Source organism: Girardinichthys multiradiatus, chromosome 21 (assembly GCF_021462225.1).
Source record: "Girardinichthys multiradiatus isolate DD_20200921_A chromosome 21, DD_fGirMul_XY1, whole genome shotgun sequence".
NCBI classification, from domain to species: domain Eukaryota; kingdom Metazoa; phylum Chordata; class Actinopteri; order Cyprinodontiformes; family Goodeidae; genus Girardinichthys; species Girardinichthys multiradiatus.
The window spans coordinates 16,356,609-16,372,488 of NC_061813.1; the positions used below are offsets into that span (position 1 = coordinate 16,356,609).

General features: G+C 38.7%; 1 protein-coding gene across 1 annotated transcript; it reads left to right on the plus strand.

Moving 5' to 3' along the window:
* The first annotated feature begins 1,449 nt into the window (after nt 1-1,449).
* LOC124857617 (B-cell receptor CD22-like) lies at nt 1,450-14,151 on the plus strand. The gene is made up of 12 exons (XM_047348933.1): nt 1,450-1,536; nt 1,730-2,098; nt 2,643-2,942; nt 3,017-3,274; nt 4,475-4,774; nt 4,849-5,106; nt 6,307-6,606; nt 6,681-6,702; nt 12,922-13,157; nt 13,263-13,353; nt 13,948-13,987; nt 14,092-14,151. The coding sequence occupies exons 1-12, from the start codon at nt 1,458-1,460 to the stop codon at nt 14,134-14,136; spliced, it is 2,298 nt and encodes a 765-aa protein (XP_047204889.1). The 5' UTR covers nt 1,450-1,457; the 3' UTR covers nt 14,137-14,151.
* Nucleotides 14,152-15,880: the final 1,729 nt, after the last annotated feature.

Sequence of the window (15,880 nt, forward strand, 5' to 3'; positions counted from 1 at the left end):
TTCTTTTTGTTTGTTTTAACAGCCAATCACAGCTCTTAGAAGACAGTGTCACACCTAGCAACGGGGTCAACCACACCTTCTCACTGAGATAGGAATCTCTGTCGTCTCCTTGCTCAGAGTCGCTCTCAGCAGCGAAAGGAATCACTCTGAAGCTTCGAGTCCTTGCCAGGAATCTGTAGGCTACGTTAGGAGCTCTCTGACAAGACTCTGAGAATCTTTGGGCCCAGAACTAAGACCTAACCTTAGCAGCTAGGTTAAGGCAGGGTAACCACACAATCTCTTCTTAACCATTTATTTTGCTATCTGCTTAAGTGAATAAAATGACAAGAAACCCATTCACCAAATTTCTGGTTTTAACAAATTCTAATATTTTTTGGCAAAGAGGTGAAGCAGATCCTGCACACGTCATTAAATTCATCTCAGGAACAACTCAGAGACAGAGTTCACACAAACTCACTCCTAATGGGAATCTAATGCAGCAGATTATCCAAACCAGACATGTTTAGAGAACATCCCAGTACCCAAAGCAATATGTATACAACAGAATATGCAGAGTAAAAACTGAACCCTACTGACCCTAAGCTGATGGATCCTCACAGTTGCTGCTGTTCTGTTTTCCACTCTGATGCATCTTCATAGGGTAACCTCAGCTGTGCTTTTAATTACATGTGAATAACTTACTCAGTTTGATTGATGTTGCCACTTTTTTTTGAAACAAAAATATAATGAAGCAAAAAAGAAAATGAGAAAAATAGACAAACAAAGAGATAATTATCAGCAGATCTCTTTTCTAAGAGAACCTGTTCCATGTTGAAACATTCAAGCCGCTGTTCAACAGCAGCCATCAGGAAGTTAATAAGTTACTTTTCTCTTGTTACCAGTAATGTACACTGTGACAAACAAATAGTGTTCAAAATAACATCCTGTTTTACAAATAAGGAAGTATAAATATCACACCTGGTGGCTTTGACCTGACTTTTTCTTTCAAATAGAGAAGCTGCTCTTTGGATGTTTTAGTCCGTAACTGAAATTCACGCGGTGTCAGATTTAGATTTTTTTCATTGTTTTATCTGCAGTTTATTCTGGTAAGAAAACTTTTAAAATCTACATGTTTATGACAGCATGGTTTTTCTTGCTATAAAACTGTGATGCTTTTTATTTAAAAATTATTGTTTTAAACAATTTTTAAATAATACATTCAATTTACCAACCACACACACACTCATGCGTGGTTGTTTGTGTGTTGCCCTGCGATGGACTGGCAACCTGTCCAGGTTGTACCCTGCCTCTCGCCCATAGACTGCTGGAGATAGGCACCAGCTTCCCCGCGACCCACTATGGAATAAGCGGTAGAAAATGACTGACTGACTGACATTCAATTTATGTTTTTTTTTTACACAATTTGTTAAAAACACTGAAATTCAGCAGCTGTTTCCATCTTATTTCCAGCCTGAGAGATGAAGGGAGGTTTGATGGCAGCTCTGTCTGAGAACGTGTTGACAGTCAACATGTTACTGAGTGTCTTCTTTCTTCCAGGTGAGCTGTTTGTTCACCTCCGTTCATTTAGAAACATCACATGAATTATTTCTAGTTTGAAATATTAAATCCGGATATTGATTAAAGGCTCCACATGTAACATGCTGCAGCTGAACTGGAGATTGTGGATCATGGATTTCTCTGTAGGAAGACTTTGCTCCACATTGTTTTCATCTTTAGTTTGTTTTAACAGGTATTTATGCTAATAGTTGTGGTGGGAATATACCGTTCATCACCATTACTACACCAAAGCCGACTGCAGCACTGAGCGGATCTTGCTTGAACGTCCCATGTAGCTTCACAGCTGCACCAGGAAGCAAAGTATTTGACAGTAGTAAAAAAACCCGTGGAGCATGGATTAAAAATGGAAATGATATTTATAACATCAATAATGGGGTTGACACAAATTTAGTAAATATTACTGGAAACCTGATTCAGAAAAATTGCACCTCTCTGTTTTCTGATATAAAAACAAGTCAAGCAGGCAAATACTTCCTCAGAATCGAGAATGGTGACTTAAAGGGAACAGCTTGTTCTGATCCGCTTCAGATAACAGTTGAAGGTAAGAGTTTTACTCTACTCAACTCCACAAAGTTACAGAAATACTTTTCTAGCTTTGTCTTTATTATCAGCTCCCTGACACAAACTTCAAAGGATTATTAGCAACTGTTTCCACCAGTAATAAAACCATCTCTTACTAAGCCCTTTACCAGTTTATGTGTATATTATATACTTACTGTATATTTAAGTGGATCTTATAGTCCAGTGTGGTTTGTGGTACCATGTCAGTAAGTTTGGAAGGAGGGAGAAACACAACCTGAAGAGACAAAGTCTTCTTGAACATCAGTTTGAAAGATTTAGTTTTTTATACTTTATATATCTCACTCTTTAGTTATTTTGGTGCTTCTGATAGTTTCAGAACAAATTTACAGCCAGGTTTCACACAACTATTTCATAGACTCTACAGTAAATGTTGTAGCATGAATGAATGTTTAATCTCATTGGGACAGAAGCCCTAAATAAAAACAGAGAACACCTCACTATTGTGAGATGTTCACAATAATCGGACTATTTTCAGTGTTTTTACGGTTAATCTCAAATCCCAGATTCTCCTTGGAGTCCCAACATTAACATCTCTGGTGGTGATCTGAAGGAGCATCAGTCTGTCACTATAACCTGCTCAGCTTTGACTCCCTGTCCACACTCACCTCCTGAACTCACCTGGAATCTCCAACAAGACTCTCACAGACAAACAGAGAAAAACACAGATGGAACCTTTACAACTAAAATCCAGGAGAACATCACTCTGTCAGACACACATGATGGATACATCAGATGTTCTGCCAGATATCCTGTGAATGGAGGAAACAAGACAGCAGAGACAGCAGTGATTCTCAGTGTTTCATGTAAGTGATCCTGTCAGCACGTCATGGTTCAGCTGTTTCTGATCAATGAAGTTAATGTGTCACATTTTCCTCAGATGCTCCTAGAAACACCTCAGCATCCAACAGTCCATCAGGTTTGGTGTCATCAGGTAGCTGGGTGGAGCTGAACTGCTCCAGCAGAGCCAAGCCTCCTGCCAGCTTCACCTGGTTCAGGAACAGCAAACATGGAGCCATTAATGTATCTGTGGGTCAGATTTACAGCTTCAATGTTACTGAGGGAGGAGAGTTTTACTGTGTGGCTACAAATGATCTGGGTAATGAGACGTCATCAAGGATCTGTGTTGGTGTTAAAGGTAAATGTTACTGCTTCTTGCTTCATATCTTTTGATTCTTTTAATATGTGCATTGTCTCACATTATATTTTGTACTTTGTTGATAGAAACACAGAACAATACCTTCAGAAGCTGCTCTATGAAAGATCAGTGTATATATATAGTGCTAATTATAAGTTTACACACAGTCATCATCAGCATGACTATCTTTGGGTTTTTAAATGATGCATTAAATTTGCTTTTTTTCAAGGTCTAAATATTTTATAACTTACAACTTCATTTAATTTCAAAGCTAAAAATTGAGAGCAAAAGTTTAAATTTATTGCAGATTTTCTCTAATCCACACAGAAATAAGATGATTTTACAGGTTTCTGCCATGACTCTGGCTGGATATTTGACCACTGTTTAGAAAAGATGGTAGAACTCATTTAATCTAGCAGAGGTTAGGACCAATCCAGAATCATAGTCTCAGCCCTCTTTATCCATTCAAAAACGATTTCTATGTGTTTAGGATCAATGCTCTCTGGAACACTCAACTGTGGCAAAGTTTTAATCATCAGACTGAAACTGTTACCACTGATGAAATGAATGTTTTAGGACCAATCCTGGAACCATCCAATTTTAGGCCTGTTATAAACAGGAAGAAACTGGACCACCAGTGTCATTGTTCACAGTGAAGCAAATTTCATATCAACATAGACTGATATGGTGCTGAGGAAAAGAAAATAGTCTTCTCTGAACTCCTCACCTTCAAACTCTACTGAAACCTGTAGCTGTATACAAAGACAAGCCAAATGCTTTCTGGAAACATGTTTAATGTTCAGAGGAGACAAAGACTGAGCTGTTTAGACATAATGACAAGAATAATGTTTGCTGGAATTAATGGGGTTTTTAAAATCAAAGAGTGTACTGATTGTCAACGATGGTGGTGTCAGCATCATGCTGAGGCTGCATTTGGTCACAAGTGATACTGGTGCATTACAGAGAGGATGTAATTAGAAAGAAGGAAATACTTCTAATATCAAACATGTTAATTTCACTTAGAGTCAACGACTAGATGGTTGAAATATGGACACAATTTAATGTTTCAAGAGGACCATTATCCATCTATTCTTTCTTTCTATCTAGTTTTATTTGCATATATTTATATGAATAAAACTCAACCTAAATAGATTTGGACTTGCCCACAGTAAAATTAAATCTCTGATGTATAATCCCCAGATTCTCCTTGGAGTCCCAGCATTAACATCTCTGGTGGTGATCTGAAGGAGCATCAGTCTGTCACTATAACCTGCTCAGCTTTGACTCCCTGTCCACACTCACCTCCTGAACTCACCTGGAATCTCCAACAAGACTCTCACAGACAAACAGAGAAAAACACAGATGGAACCTTTACAACTAAAATCCAGGAGAACATCACTCTGTCAGACACACATGATGGATACATCAGATGTTCTGCCAGATATCCTGTGAATGGAGGAAACAAGACAGCAGAGACAGCAGTGACTCTCAGTGTTTCATGTAAGTGATCCTGTCAGCACGTCATGGTTCAGCTGTTTCTGATCAATAAACTTAATGTGTCCCATTTTCCTCAGATGCTCCTAGAAACACCTCAGCATCCATCAGTCCATCAGGTTTAGTGTCAGCAGGTAGCTGGGTGGAGCTGAACTGCTCCAGCAGAGCCAAGCCTCCTGCCAGCTTCACCTGGTTCAGGAACAGCAAACATGGAGCCATTAATGTATCTGTGGGTCAGATTTACAGCTTCAATGTTACTGAGGGAGGAGAGTTTTACTGTGTGGCTACAAATGATCTGGGTAATGAGACGTCATCAAGGATCTGTGTTGGTGTTAAAGGTAAATGTTACTGCTTCTTGCTTCATATCTTTTGATTCTTTTAATATGTGCATTGTCTCACATTATATTTTGTACTTTGTTGATAGAAACACAGAACAATACCTTCAGAAGCTGCTCTATGAAAGATCAGTGTATATATATAGTGCTAATTATAAGTTTACACACAGTCATCATCAGCATGACTATCTTTGGGTTTTTAAATGATGCATTAAATTTGCTTTTTTTCAAGGTCTAAATATTTTGTAACTTACAACTTCATTAAATTTCAAGGCTAAAAATTGAGAGAAAAAGTTTAAATTTATTGCAGATTTTCTCTAATCCACACAGAAATAAGATGATTTTACAGGTTTCTGCCATGACTCTGGCTGGATATTTGACCACTGTTTAGAAAAGATGGTAGAACTCATTTAATCTAGCAGAGGTTAGGACCAATCCAGAATCATAGTCTCAGCCCTCTTTATCCATTCAAAAACGATTTCTATGTGTTTAGGATCAATGCTCTCTGGAACACTCAACTGTGGCAAAGTTTTAATCATCAGACTGAAACTGTTACCACTGATGAAATGAATGTTTTAGGACCAATCCTGGAACCATCCAATTTTAGGCCTGTTATAAACAGGAAGAAACTGGACCACCAGTGTCATTGTTCACAGTGAAGCAAATTTCATATCAACATAGACTGATATGGTGCTGAGGAAAAGAAAATAGTCTTCTCTGAACTCCTCACCTTCAAACTCTACTGAAACCTGTAGCTGTATACAAAGACAAGCCAAATGCTTTCTGGAAACATGTTTAATGTTCAGAGGAGACAAAGACTGAGCTGTTTAGACATAATGACAAGAATAATGTTTGCTGGAATTAATGGGGTTTTTAAAATCAAAGAGTGTACTGATTGTCAACGATGGTGGTGTCAGCATCATGCTGAGGCTGCATTTGGTCACAAGTGATACTGGTGCATTACAGAGAGGATGTAATTAGAAAGAAGGAAATACTTCTAATATCAAACATGTTAATTTCACTTAGAGTCAACGACTAGATGGTTGAAATATGGACACAATTTAATGTTTCAAGAGGACCATTATCCATCTATTCTTTCTTTCTATCTAGTTTTATTTGCATATATTTATATGAATAAAACTCAACCTAAATAGATTTGGACTTGCCCACAGTAAAATTAAATCTCTGATGTATAATCCCCAGATTCTCCTTGGAGTCCCAGCATTAACATCTCTGGTGGTGATCTGAAGGAGCATCAGTCTGTCACTATAACCTGCTCAGCTTTGACTCCCTGTCCACACTCACCTCCTGAACTCACCTGGAATCTCCAACAAGACTCTCACAGACAAACAGAGAAAAACACAGATGGAACCTTTACAACTAAAATCCAGGAGAACATCACTCTGTCAGACACACATGATGGATACATCAGATGTTCTGCCAGATATCCTGTGAATGGAGGAAACAAGACAGCAGAGACAGCAGTGACTCTCAGTGTTTCATGTAAGTGATCCTGTCAGCACGTCATGGTTCAGCTGTTTCTGATCAATAAAGTTAATGTGTCCCATTTTCCTCAGATGCTCCTAGAAACACCTCAGCATCCAACAGTCCATCGGGTTTGGTGTCAGCAGGTAGCTGGGTGGAGCTGAACTGCTCCAGCAGAGCCAAGCCTCCTGCCAGCTTCACCTGGTTCAGGAACAGCAAACATGGAGCCATTAATGTATCTGTGGGGCAGATTTACAGCTTCAGTGTCACTGAGGGAGGAGAGTTTTACTGTGTGGCTACAAATGATCTGGGTAATGAGACGTCATCAAGGATCAGTCTTCAAATTAAGGGTAGATATCTGACCTCAGTGAATCTATTTTAAACCATAAAAAATAGATTTCCAGCATGAGCTATTTTATTTTTGTTTTTATTTAGATTTTGTTTTTCTCTTAAGATTCGCTGAATCAGGGTCTAATGTGGGTGATAATCTCAGCAGGAGTTGCTGCAGCCATCTGCCTTGTTGCTTGCCTGGTTGTGTCAGTTTGGTGAGTATCAGACCTCCAACACAATGTAGACACTAACAGTGATGTTTCAGCTAAACCTGAGATCAAGGTGAGAACTTAATGAATCACCTTCTAGTCCAAACAATTTTTATATTACCACACATCTTCTGGATCAAGAGAGTAACGTAATATAATACCAATATAATTTAAATTTTGTGCTGCTGTCCAGGAAATGATAGAGATGGTGTTTTTCATTTTACAATTAAAATAATGCTCATGCTGGTTAATGATTTCACACACTTATTAGCATAAAAGGACACGTTGAATCTGAAATGAGAGCCATTATTTATGTTACTTCAGGAAAAGATTTATTCCTTTATTCATTCCAGCCTGGTAACGTAACAGTATGGATTGTTTCTGTATGGCAACAATTTTATCACATTATTTGACTTCTTTGTACAGATGCAACAGTTTCTCTCTAAAACAAGATCAATTATTTCAGCCTTCTTTTTTTGTCCTTTCATCATCAGCAATGCCACTCAGTTAGACAGTATTCTGATGTGATCCAGCGATGTTTTGTCTAAGATTACTCTAGACTCTCAGTTTTATTTTAACAGCTCTAATGTCTTCCAGGTGCTTTAGGTCCAAACGTCCAACTGAGCAACAAACTCAGGTGGGGAAATTTTCAGTTTTTCTTTATAGAGCAACAGTAAATTTTTGGTCTGTAGATTTTTAACAGAATCAGCCTAAAAATAAACACATTTTCTACAATTTTCTACAGAGTCAAACAAGTGTGGAGGTTTACGATCAGATGTCAGACAGTGAACAGAAGGCTGAACTCCATTATGGGGAACTGATCATCTTGAAGAAGACACCTGAAGTTTCCTTCATCTCAGTGCAGGACAGGGGACAGCAGGAGACGGTGTACGCACAGATCCAGGCAGAAAACGTCTCAACACAGACAGCTGACAATCCAGAGAGTCTCTACGCTGAAGTGAAGAAAGAATAACTTCTGTTGTGTGATCAGATGTTTACGTTTTATTTCTATCATGAGTTACTTTATGTTTCAGACAGAAAGTTTTGTCCATGATTTCAGATTTTACTATTTTGTTTAAATAAATAAAAGCCAGTCTTTTGTAATTCTTTTCAAGAACAAGAATTTCTCTAATTCTTGTTCTCGATTTGCAGCTCGTAACCATCACAATCACCCAAACTAACCTTTAAAATGACAAAAACAGCAGATCCACACAAAGTAATACATGATAAGATATATTCTTTACAGCCAAGCTGCATTTACTGATATCTTAGTCTTTTGTATTATTGATGACATATGTCATAAGCTTTAATGTTTTATCTTATATTGAAATAGTCAAATAAAAATAACTATCAGCCTCATTTTTTTATTTCATTTAACATTCACTTTAGCTGCTACAGACTAAACGTAATATACTTTAGGTTTTCTGCTGAGGAGAACCTGTGAGGGAAATAGCCTTTTGAAAAGCTTTTAAACCGCAGAGATTTAGGCATTGCACTAAGTCTCATTGAAAGAAAACTTAAACTGTCAACAAATCTTAATTTATAGTCTGGTTCAGTAAAGCAGAGAGTCTTGCTACCTGCATTATAATAGAAGGTTTTATTCCCAACTGAACCATGGCTTCTAGGATCAGATAGAAATCAAATCCATGCCTGTTGTGATCAATAATGTAAACCCTTGATACAAAGTGCAGGTTAAAATCACGGATAAAGTCCAGGCCATAAGCAGCCCATTCGATTCCTTTTATCTGTTTGTGCAAATCAGAAAAAGAATGTGTACTCTCCTCTCTTCGACAAATGTTATTTTGTCTTTCAGCTTTTCCTGACACAGTTGAATATAACACATGTGATTTTTAATGGTTTCATCTGAGTCTGCAGGTAATATCTCATTGCAGATGGGACATTTTTGGAGCTGGCAAATGTACAGTTTTTCGGTCGTAGTCAAAAGAATTAAATAAGGTCTCTGACATTTGAGGCATCTCTTTATGCTATCACAAGCACTGACATGCATTTTATGCCTGACATAACACAATAGATCACATGAGGTTCTGTTACAATCGGAACAAATTTTGCTCGGAACAAGATGGATTGTTGCAGATAGGACAAAATCTTTCGCAATAATGCAAGTGATCTGCGGTAAAAGGGGACAATCGATAATTGTAGACGTAATTACTCCCTAGGAAGGCTTTTAGCGACAATTTTTTGTTCAGCATTTCCTCAAAATTACAGATATCAGGGGAGACAAGTGTCTGATCTGTAAGACCAGCGAGACGCTGCCATTCTGTCTCTCGTTGTACAGCCTGTGCATCGGTGAGACTGTGGTCAGATGCGTGAGCTAAACTGATGGCAAAGCACAGGTGATCTTCTCTTCTTCTGTTTACGATAAACAGATGTTGCCTTTAGGGTGACTTAACCCCAGATGTCTGCCCTCTAATGGTCTAAAAAATTCTCAAGTAGATTTTGAAGCTGTTCTAACGGGCCTGCAGTACTATGTTGGTTCTGAGAAACACTTCGTTCTTCAATTCTCAGAGCATGTTCCAACAGCTGGAAGAAATTATCTATTTGAATCCTGACAGGGTCTGGCGGGGCAAATGTGGGTGGATTAATTCTCTGAGAGCATATTCCAATGATTGGAGAAATTATTTGATTTATCTCATTAGAAATATTTAGCAAAGTCTAAAAACCTGATTCTGTAACAATCTGGTTTATTTGCGGTTGCTGATTTACAGCTGTTTCTTGTTCATTTAGGATGTTGTTTGACTGAGGAAAATCTCACATTGTAAGAACACTCTCTTTTTAAAAACTTTTATTAGCTTTAAAGAAAAGTTGGAAAAATCTCGCTTACAATTGAAAAAGTTATCAAGCTCATCCACACAAGATCTTCAGCCTCAATCTGTGATGGGGATGACCTTTTTAAATTGGTCTGACGCGTTGTCGTCCTGGAAGATCTGCCCCGACTTTCTCCTTCTAGGTAAATAAAAATCAAATAATTTATTTATAACTTATAAATAAAAATGAAAGTATGGATACAAAATGAAAAAATTTTCACCCTTTTATTCTTCCGCGAGCAAGTGGAGGACTTGCCTCCATAAAATCTCAATGGTGGGACTCATATGAAGAAATTGTGTATAAACAAAAATAAGATTAGTTTGTCTTTTATCATTCAAATTCATTTTTTTCACTTGTTTCATTATTTATTTAAGTGAAGAAAGAAAAACATTTTACTTTCTTTTTAATTCTTAAAAAAAATAAATTAATTGAATTAGATAAAATTTCTCACCTAATATTCTTCTAACAGTTCGCTAGCAGTTTGAAACATCGCGTCTTTTAATTTGTAGAGGTGGGAAAGAAAGCCGGCTTGATGTCGGTGTTGCTGAGAAAGGAAAAAATAAAGGTTAGATGAAAATAAACACAACAATCATCACTTTGTTCCAAGATAATCACATTACAGGAAGTCCAGTTAGAATCGTTTACTTCCTGTATGACCGATGAACAAATGGAGAGTTTTATACACACCAGTTTCTGACTGTATGCTCTCCTCAAAGGAGGTGTTGTTGTCGGACTGAAGAACATTAACAGATCTGGCCACCCCCTCCTCCTGCCTTGTATATTTTTTTATATTTTAATGTATATATGTGTGGCTGCACAGTGGCGCAGCTGGTAGGACTGCTGCCTAGCAGAAGGCCTTGCTGCAGGGCAGCAGTTATGGAGTTTGCATGTTCTTCTGGTGCGTACGTGGGTTCTCACCAGGGACTCTGGCTCCTCCCACAGTCCAAAGACATGCCTGTTAGGTTAATTGTTCTCTCTAAATTGCCCTTAGGTGTGTGAATGAGTGTGTGCATGGTTGTTTGAGTGGTGCCCTGCGATGGACTGGCAATCTTTCCAGGGTGTATCTCGCCTCTCGCCCATAGACTGCTGGAGATAGGCACCAACTTCCCCGTGACCCACTATGGAATAAGCGGTAGAAAATGACTGACTGACTGACTGACCTAGTTATTTAAAGGTATGTCATGTGGTGTTGTTCTTGGAGCAGGACCCAAATGCAGACAGACAGGCAGGAGAAGCACAGTGAGATGGAAAATAATAATAAAAAATATAAAAGAGAACTTGCAGCAGGCTGGATGAAGCAGATGCAGACCTGAACGTTGATAGGTGTTGGTGTGGCAACAGTTTACAGTGAACAGGCATGAACACACAGTCGTGGAGAGGCTTAGCATGACAAACTGTAGAAACCAGCAAACAGAACTGAATAGTATATACATATATATATATATATATATATATATATATATATATATATATATATATATATATATATATATATATATATATATAGTGCCACATGCAGGTGAGACAAAAAGACTAACCGGCATGAAGCAGGTGGACCGAATGAAGCTGATTGGGTCATGATATGAGGGTGTTTTGGGTTTTTGTTTGGGTTTTATTCTTACTTGTTTGTACACTGCAAATTTTGCAGTGTAAAATCAACTCTTAAAGAGTTAAATTTAACACTGTGTCCAAGTCTATTTGGTCCTTGGTGTTAATTTAACTCTTTCTATAGTGTTAAAATTTCAGAGTAAAATTAACTCAAAATTGAGTAAAAAAATTAACACTGGCTAACACCGTACAGTGTTAATAAAACTTAACACTACAGGATAAATAACTCTGCAGAGTAAATATGATTCCCAGCAGTTATACTGCGTCACTCTATTGTGATCTGATTCCTATGTTTTTTAACACTGCAGTGAATTATTGAAGGTCAACACTGGAGGCTCATATAACTCCACTAACTGTTAATGTTAACACATTGCTGTGATTATTTACTCTGTTGCTGTGAAAAAACAACTCTGATAGAGTCAAATCCTAACAGTCATTAACACTGCAAACATATATATATATATATTGCTAAAAAAAATAAAGGGAACACTTAAACAACACAATATAACTCCAAGTAAATCAAACTTCTGTGAAATGAAACTGTCATATTAGGAAGCAACACTGATTGACAATCAATTTCACAGCTGTTGTGCAAATGGAATAGACAACAGAGGGAAGTCTTTGGCGATCAGCAAGACACACTCAATAAAGGAGTGGTTCTGCAGGTGGGGACCACAGACCACTTCTCAGTACCTATGCTTTCTGGCTGATGTTTTGGTCACTTTTGAATGTTGGTGGTGCTTTCACACTCGTGGTAGCATGAGACGGACTCTACAACCCACACAAGTGGCTCAGGTAGTGCAGCTCATCCAGGATGGCACATCAATGCAAGCTGTGGCAAGAAGGTTTGCTGTGTCTGTCAGCGTAGTGTCCAGAGCCTGGAGGCGCTACCAGGAGACAGGCCAGTACACCAGGAGATGTGGAGGAGGCCGTAGGAGAGCAAAAACCCAGCAGCAGGACCACTACCTCCACCTTTGTGCAAGGAGGAACAGGAGGAGCACTGCCAGAGCCCTGCAAAATGACCTCCAGCAGGCCACAAATGTGCATGTGTCTGCACAAATGGTTAGAAACCGACTCCATGAGGATGGTATGAGGGCCCGACGTCCACAAATGGGGGTTGTGCTCACAGCCCAACACCGTGCAGGACGCTTTGCATTTGCCAGAGAACACCAGGATTGGCAAATTCTCCACTGGCGCCCTGTGCTCTTCACAGATGAAAGCAGGTTCACACTGAGCACATGTGACAGACGTGACAGAGTTTGGAGACACCGTGGAGAGCGATCTGCTGCCTGCAACATCCTTCAGCATGACCGGTTTGGCAGTGGGTTAATAATGGTGTGGGGTGGCATTTTTTTGGAAAATCCATCAGTCCATCAGGTTTGGTGTCAGCAGGTAGCTGGGTGGAGCTGAACTGCTCCAGCAGAGCCAAGCCTCCTGCCAGCTTCACCTGGTTCAGGAACAGCAAACATGGAGGCATTAATGTATCTGTGGGGCAGGTTTACAGCTTCAATGTTACTGAGGGAGGAGAGTTTTACTGTGTGGCTACAAATGATCTGGGTCATCACACATCTTCAATGGTCAGTCTTCAAATTAAGGGTAGATATCTGACCTCAGGGATTCTTATTCAAACCATTAAAAAGCACAGTTTCAGCATTAGCTATTTTATTTTTGCTTTTATTTAGATTTTGTTTTTCTCTTAAGATTCGCTGAATCAGGGTCTAATGTGGGTGATAATCTCAGCAGGAGTTACTGCAGCCATCTGCCTTGTTGCTTGCCTGGTTGTGTCAGTTTGGTGAGTATCAGACCTCCAACACAATGTAGACACTAACAGTGATGTTTCAGCTAAACCTGAGATCAAGGTGAGAACTTAATGAATCACCTTCTAGTCCAAACAATTTTTATATTACCACACATCTTCTGGATCAAGAGAGTAACGTAATATAATACCAATATAATTTAAATTTTGTGCTGCTGTCCAGGAAACGATAGAGATGGTGTTTTTCATTTTACAATTAAAATAATGCTCATGCTGGTTAATGATTTCACACACTTATTAGCATAAAAGGACACGTTGAATCTGAAATGAGAGCCATTATTTATGTTACTTCAGGAAAAGATTTATTCCTTTATTCATTCCAACCTGGTAACGTAACAGTATGGATTGTTTCTGTATGGCAACAATTTTATCACATTATTTGACTTCTTTGTACAGATGCAACAGTTTCTCTCTAAAACAAGGTCAATTATTTCAGCCTTCTTTTTTTGTCCTTTCATCTTCATCAGCAATGCCACTCAGTTACACAGTAATCTGATGTGATCCAGCGATGTTTTGTCTAAGATTACTCTAGACTCTCAGTTTTATTTTAACAGCTCTAATGTCTTCCAGGTGCTTTAGGTCCAAACATCCAACTCAACAACAGACTCGGGTGGGGAAATGTTCAGTTTTTCTTTACAGCGCTGCAGTGAATTTTTGGTGTGTAGATTTTTAACAGAATCAGCCTGAAAAGAAACAAATTTCTCTTTTCTACAGAGTCAAACAAGTGTGGAGGTTTACGATCAGATATCAGACAGTTAAACAAAGGCTGAACTCCATTATGGGGAACTGATCATCTTTAAGACGACACCTGAAGTTTCCTTCATCTCATTGCAGGACAGGAGTCAGCAGGAGACGGTGTACGCACAGATCCATTCAGAAAACGTCTCAACACAGACAGCTGACAATCCAGAGAGTCTCTACGCTGAAGTGAAGAAAGAATAACTTCTGTTGTGTGATCAGATGTTTACGTTTTGTTTCTATCATGTGTTACTTTATGTTTCAGACAGAAAGTTTTGTTCATGATTTCAGATTTTACTATTTTGCTAAAATAATTTTAAGCAAAAATAATAAAAATAAAAGCCAGATTTTTCTAATTCATGTGACACTTCTTGATTTGCAGCTCGTAACCATCACAATCACCCAAACTAACCTTTAAAATGACAAAAACAGCAGACCCACACAAAGTAATGTTAAGATATATTCTTTACAGCCATGCAGCATTTACTGATATCTTAGTCTTTTGTGCTATTGATGGCATATGTCACAAACTTTAATATTTTAACTAATTCTATTGAAATAGTAACATTAAAAAGAACTATCAGCCTTATATTTTTTTATTTAAAGTTCAGTTCATCTGCTAGTGCAAAGCAGTAACATAGATACTTTACTATATTTATAATATTTTACCATTTTTACTTGAGTTGCTTCTGGACATTAACACTATAATAAGAAACAGCAAAGTTCTTACCTGGTTCCAACTAATGCACATGAAATATTAAAAGAATTTATACTTTGTTTTTTGCTTCTTTTGTATAAGTGATATTCAGACTGATATACAGGGGTTGGACAATGAAACTGAAACACCTGGTTTTAGACCACAATTTATTAGTATGGTGTAGGGCCTCCTTTTGCGGCCAATTCAGCATCAATTCATCTTGGGAATGACATATACAAGTCCTGCACAGTGGTCAGAGGGATTTTAAGCCATTCTTCTTGCAGGATAGTGACCAGGTCACTACGTGATACTGGTGGAGGAAAACGTTTCCTGACTCGCTCCTCCAAAACACCCCAAAGTGGCTCAATAATATTTAGATCTGGTGACTGTACAGGCCATGAGAGATGTTCAACTTCACTTTCATGTTCATCAAACCAATCTTTCACCAGTCTTGCTGTGTGTATTGGTGCATTGTCATCCTGATACACGGCACCGCCTTCAGGATACAATGTTTGAACCATTGGATGCACATGGTTCTCAAGAATGGTTCGGTAGTCCTTGGCAGTGACGTGCCCATCTAGCACAAGTATTGGACCAAGGGAATGCCATGATATGGCAGCCCAAACCATCACTGATCCACCCCCATGCTTCACTCTGGGCATGCAACAGTCTGGGTGGTACGCTTCTTTGGGGCTTCTCCACACCGTAACTCTCCCGGATGTGCGGAAAACAGTAAAGGTGGACTCATCAGAGAACAATACATGTTTCACATTGTCCACAGCCCAAGATTTGTGCTCCTTGCACCATTGAAACCGACGTTTGGCATTGGCATGAGTGACCAAAGGTTTGGCTATAGCAGCCCGGCCGTGTATATTGACCCTGTGGAGCTCCTGACGGACAGTTCTGGTGGAAACAGGAGAGTTGAGGTGCACAGTTAATTCTGCCGTGATTTGGGCAGCCGTGGTTTTATGTTTTTTGGATACAATCTGGGTTAGCACCCGAACATCCCTTTCAGACAGCTTCCTCTTGCGTCCACAGTTAATCCTGTTGTTTAAACCTGACACACAA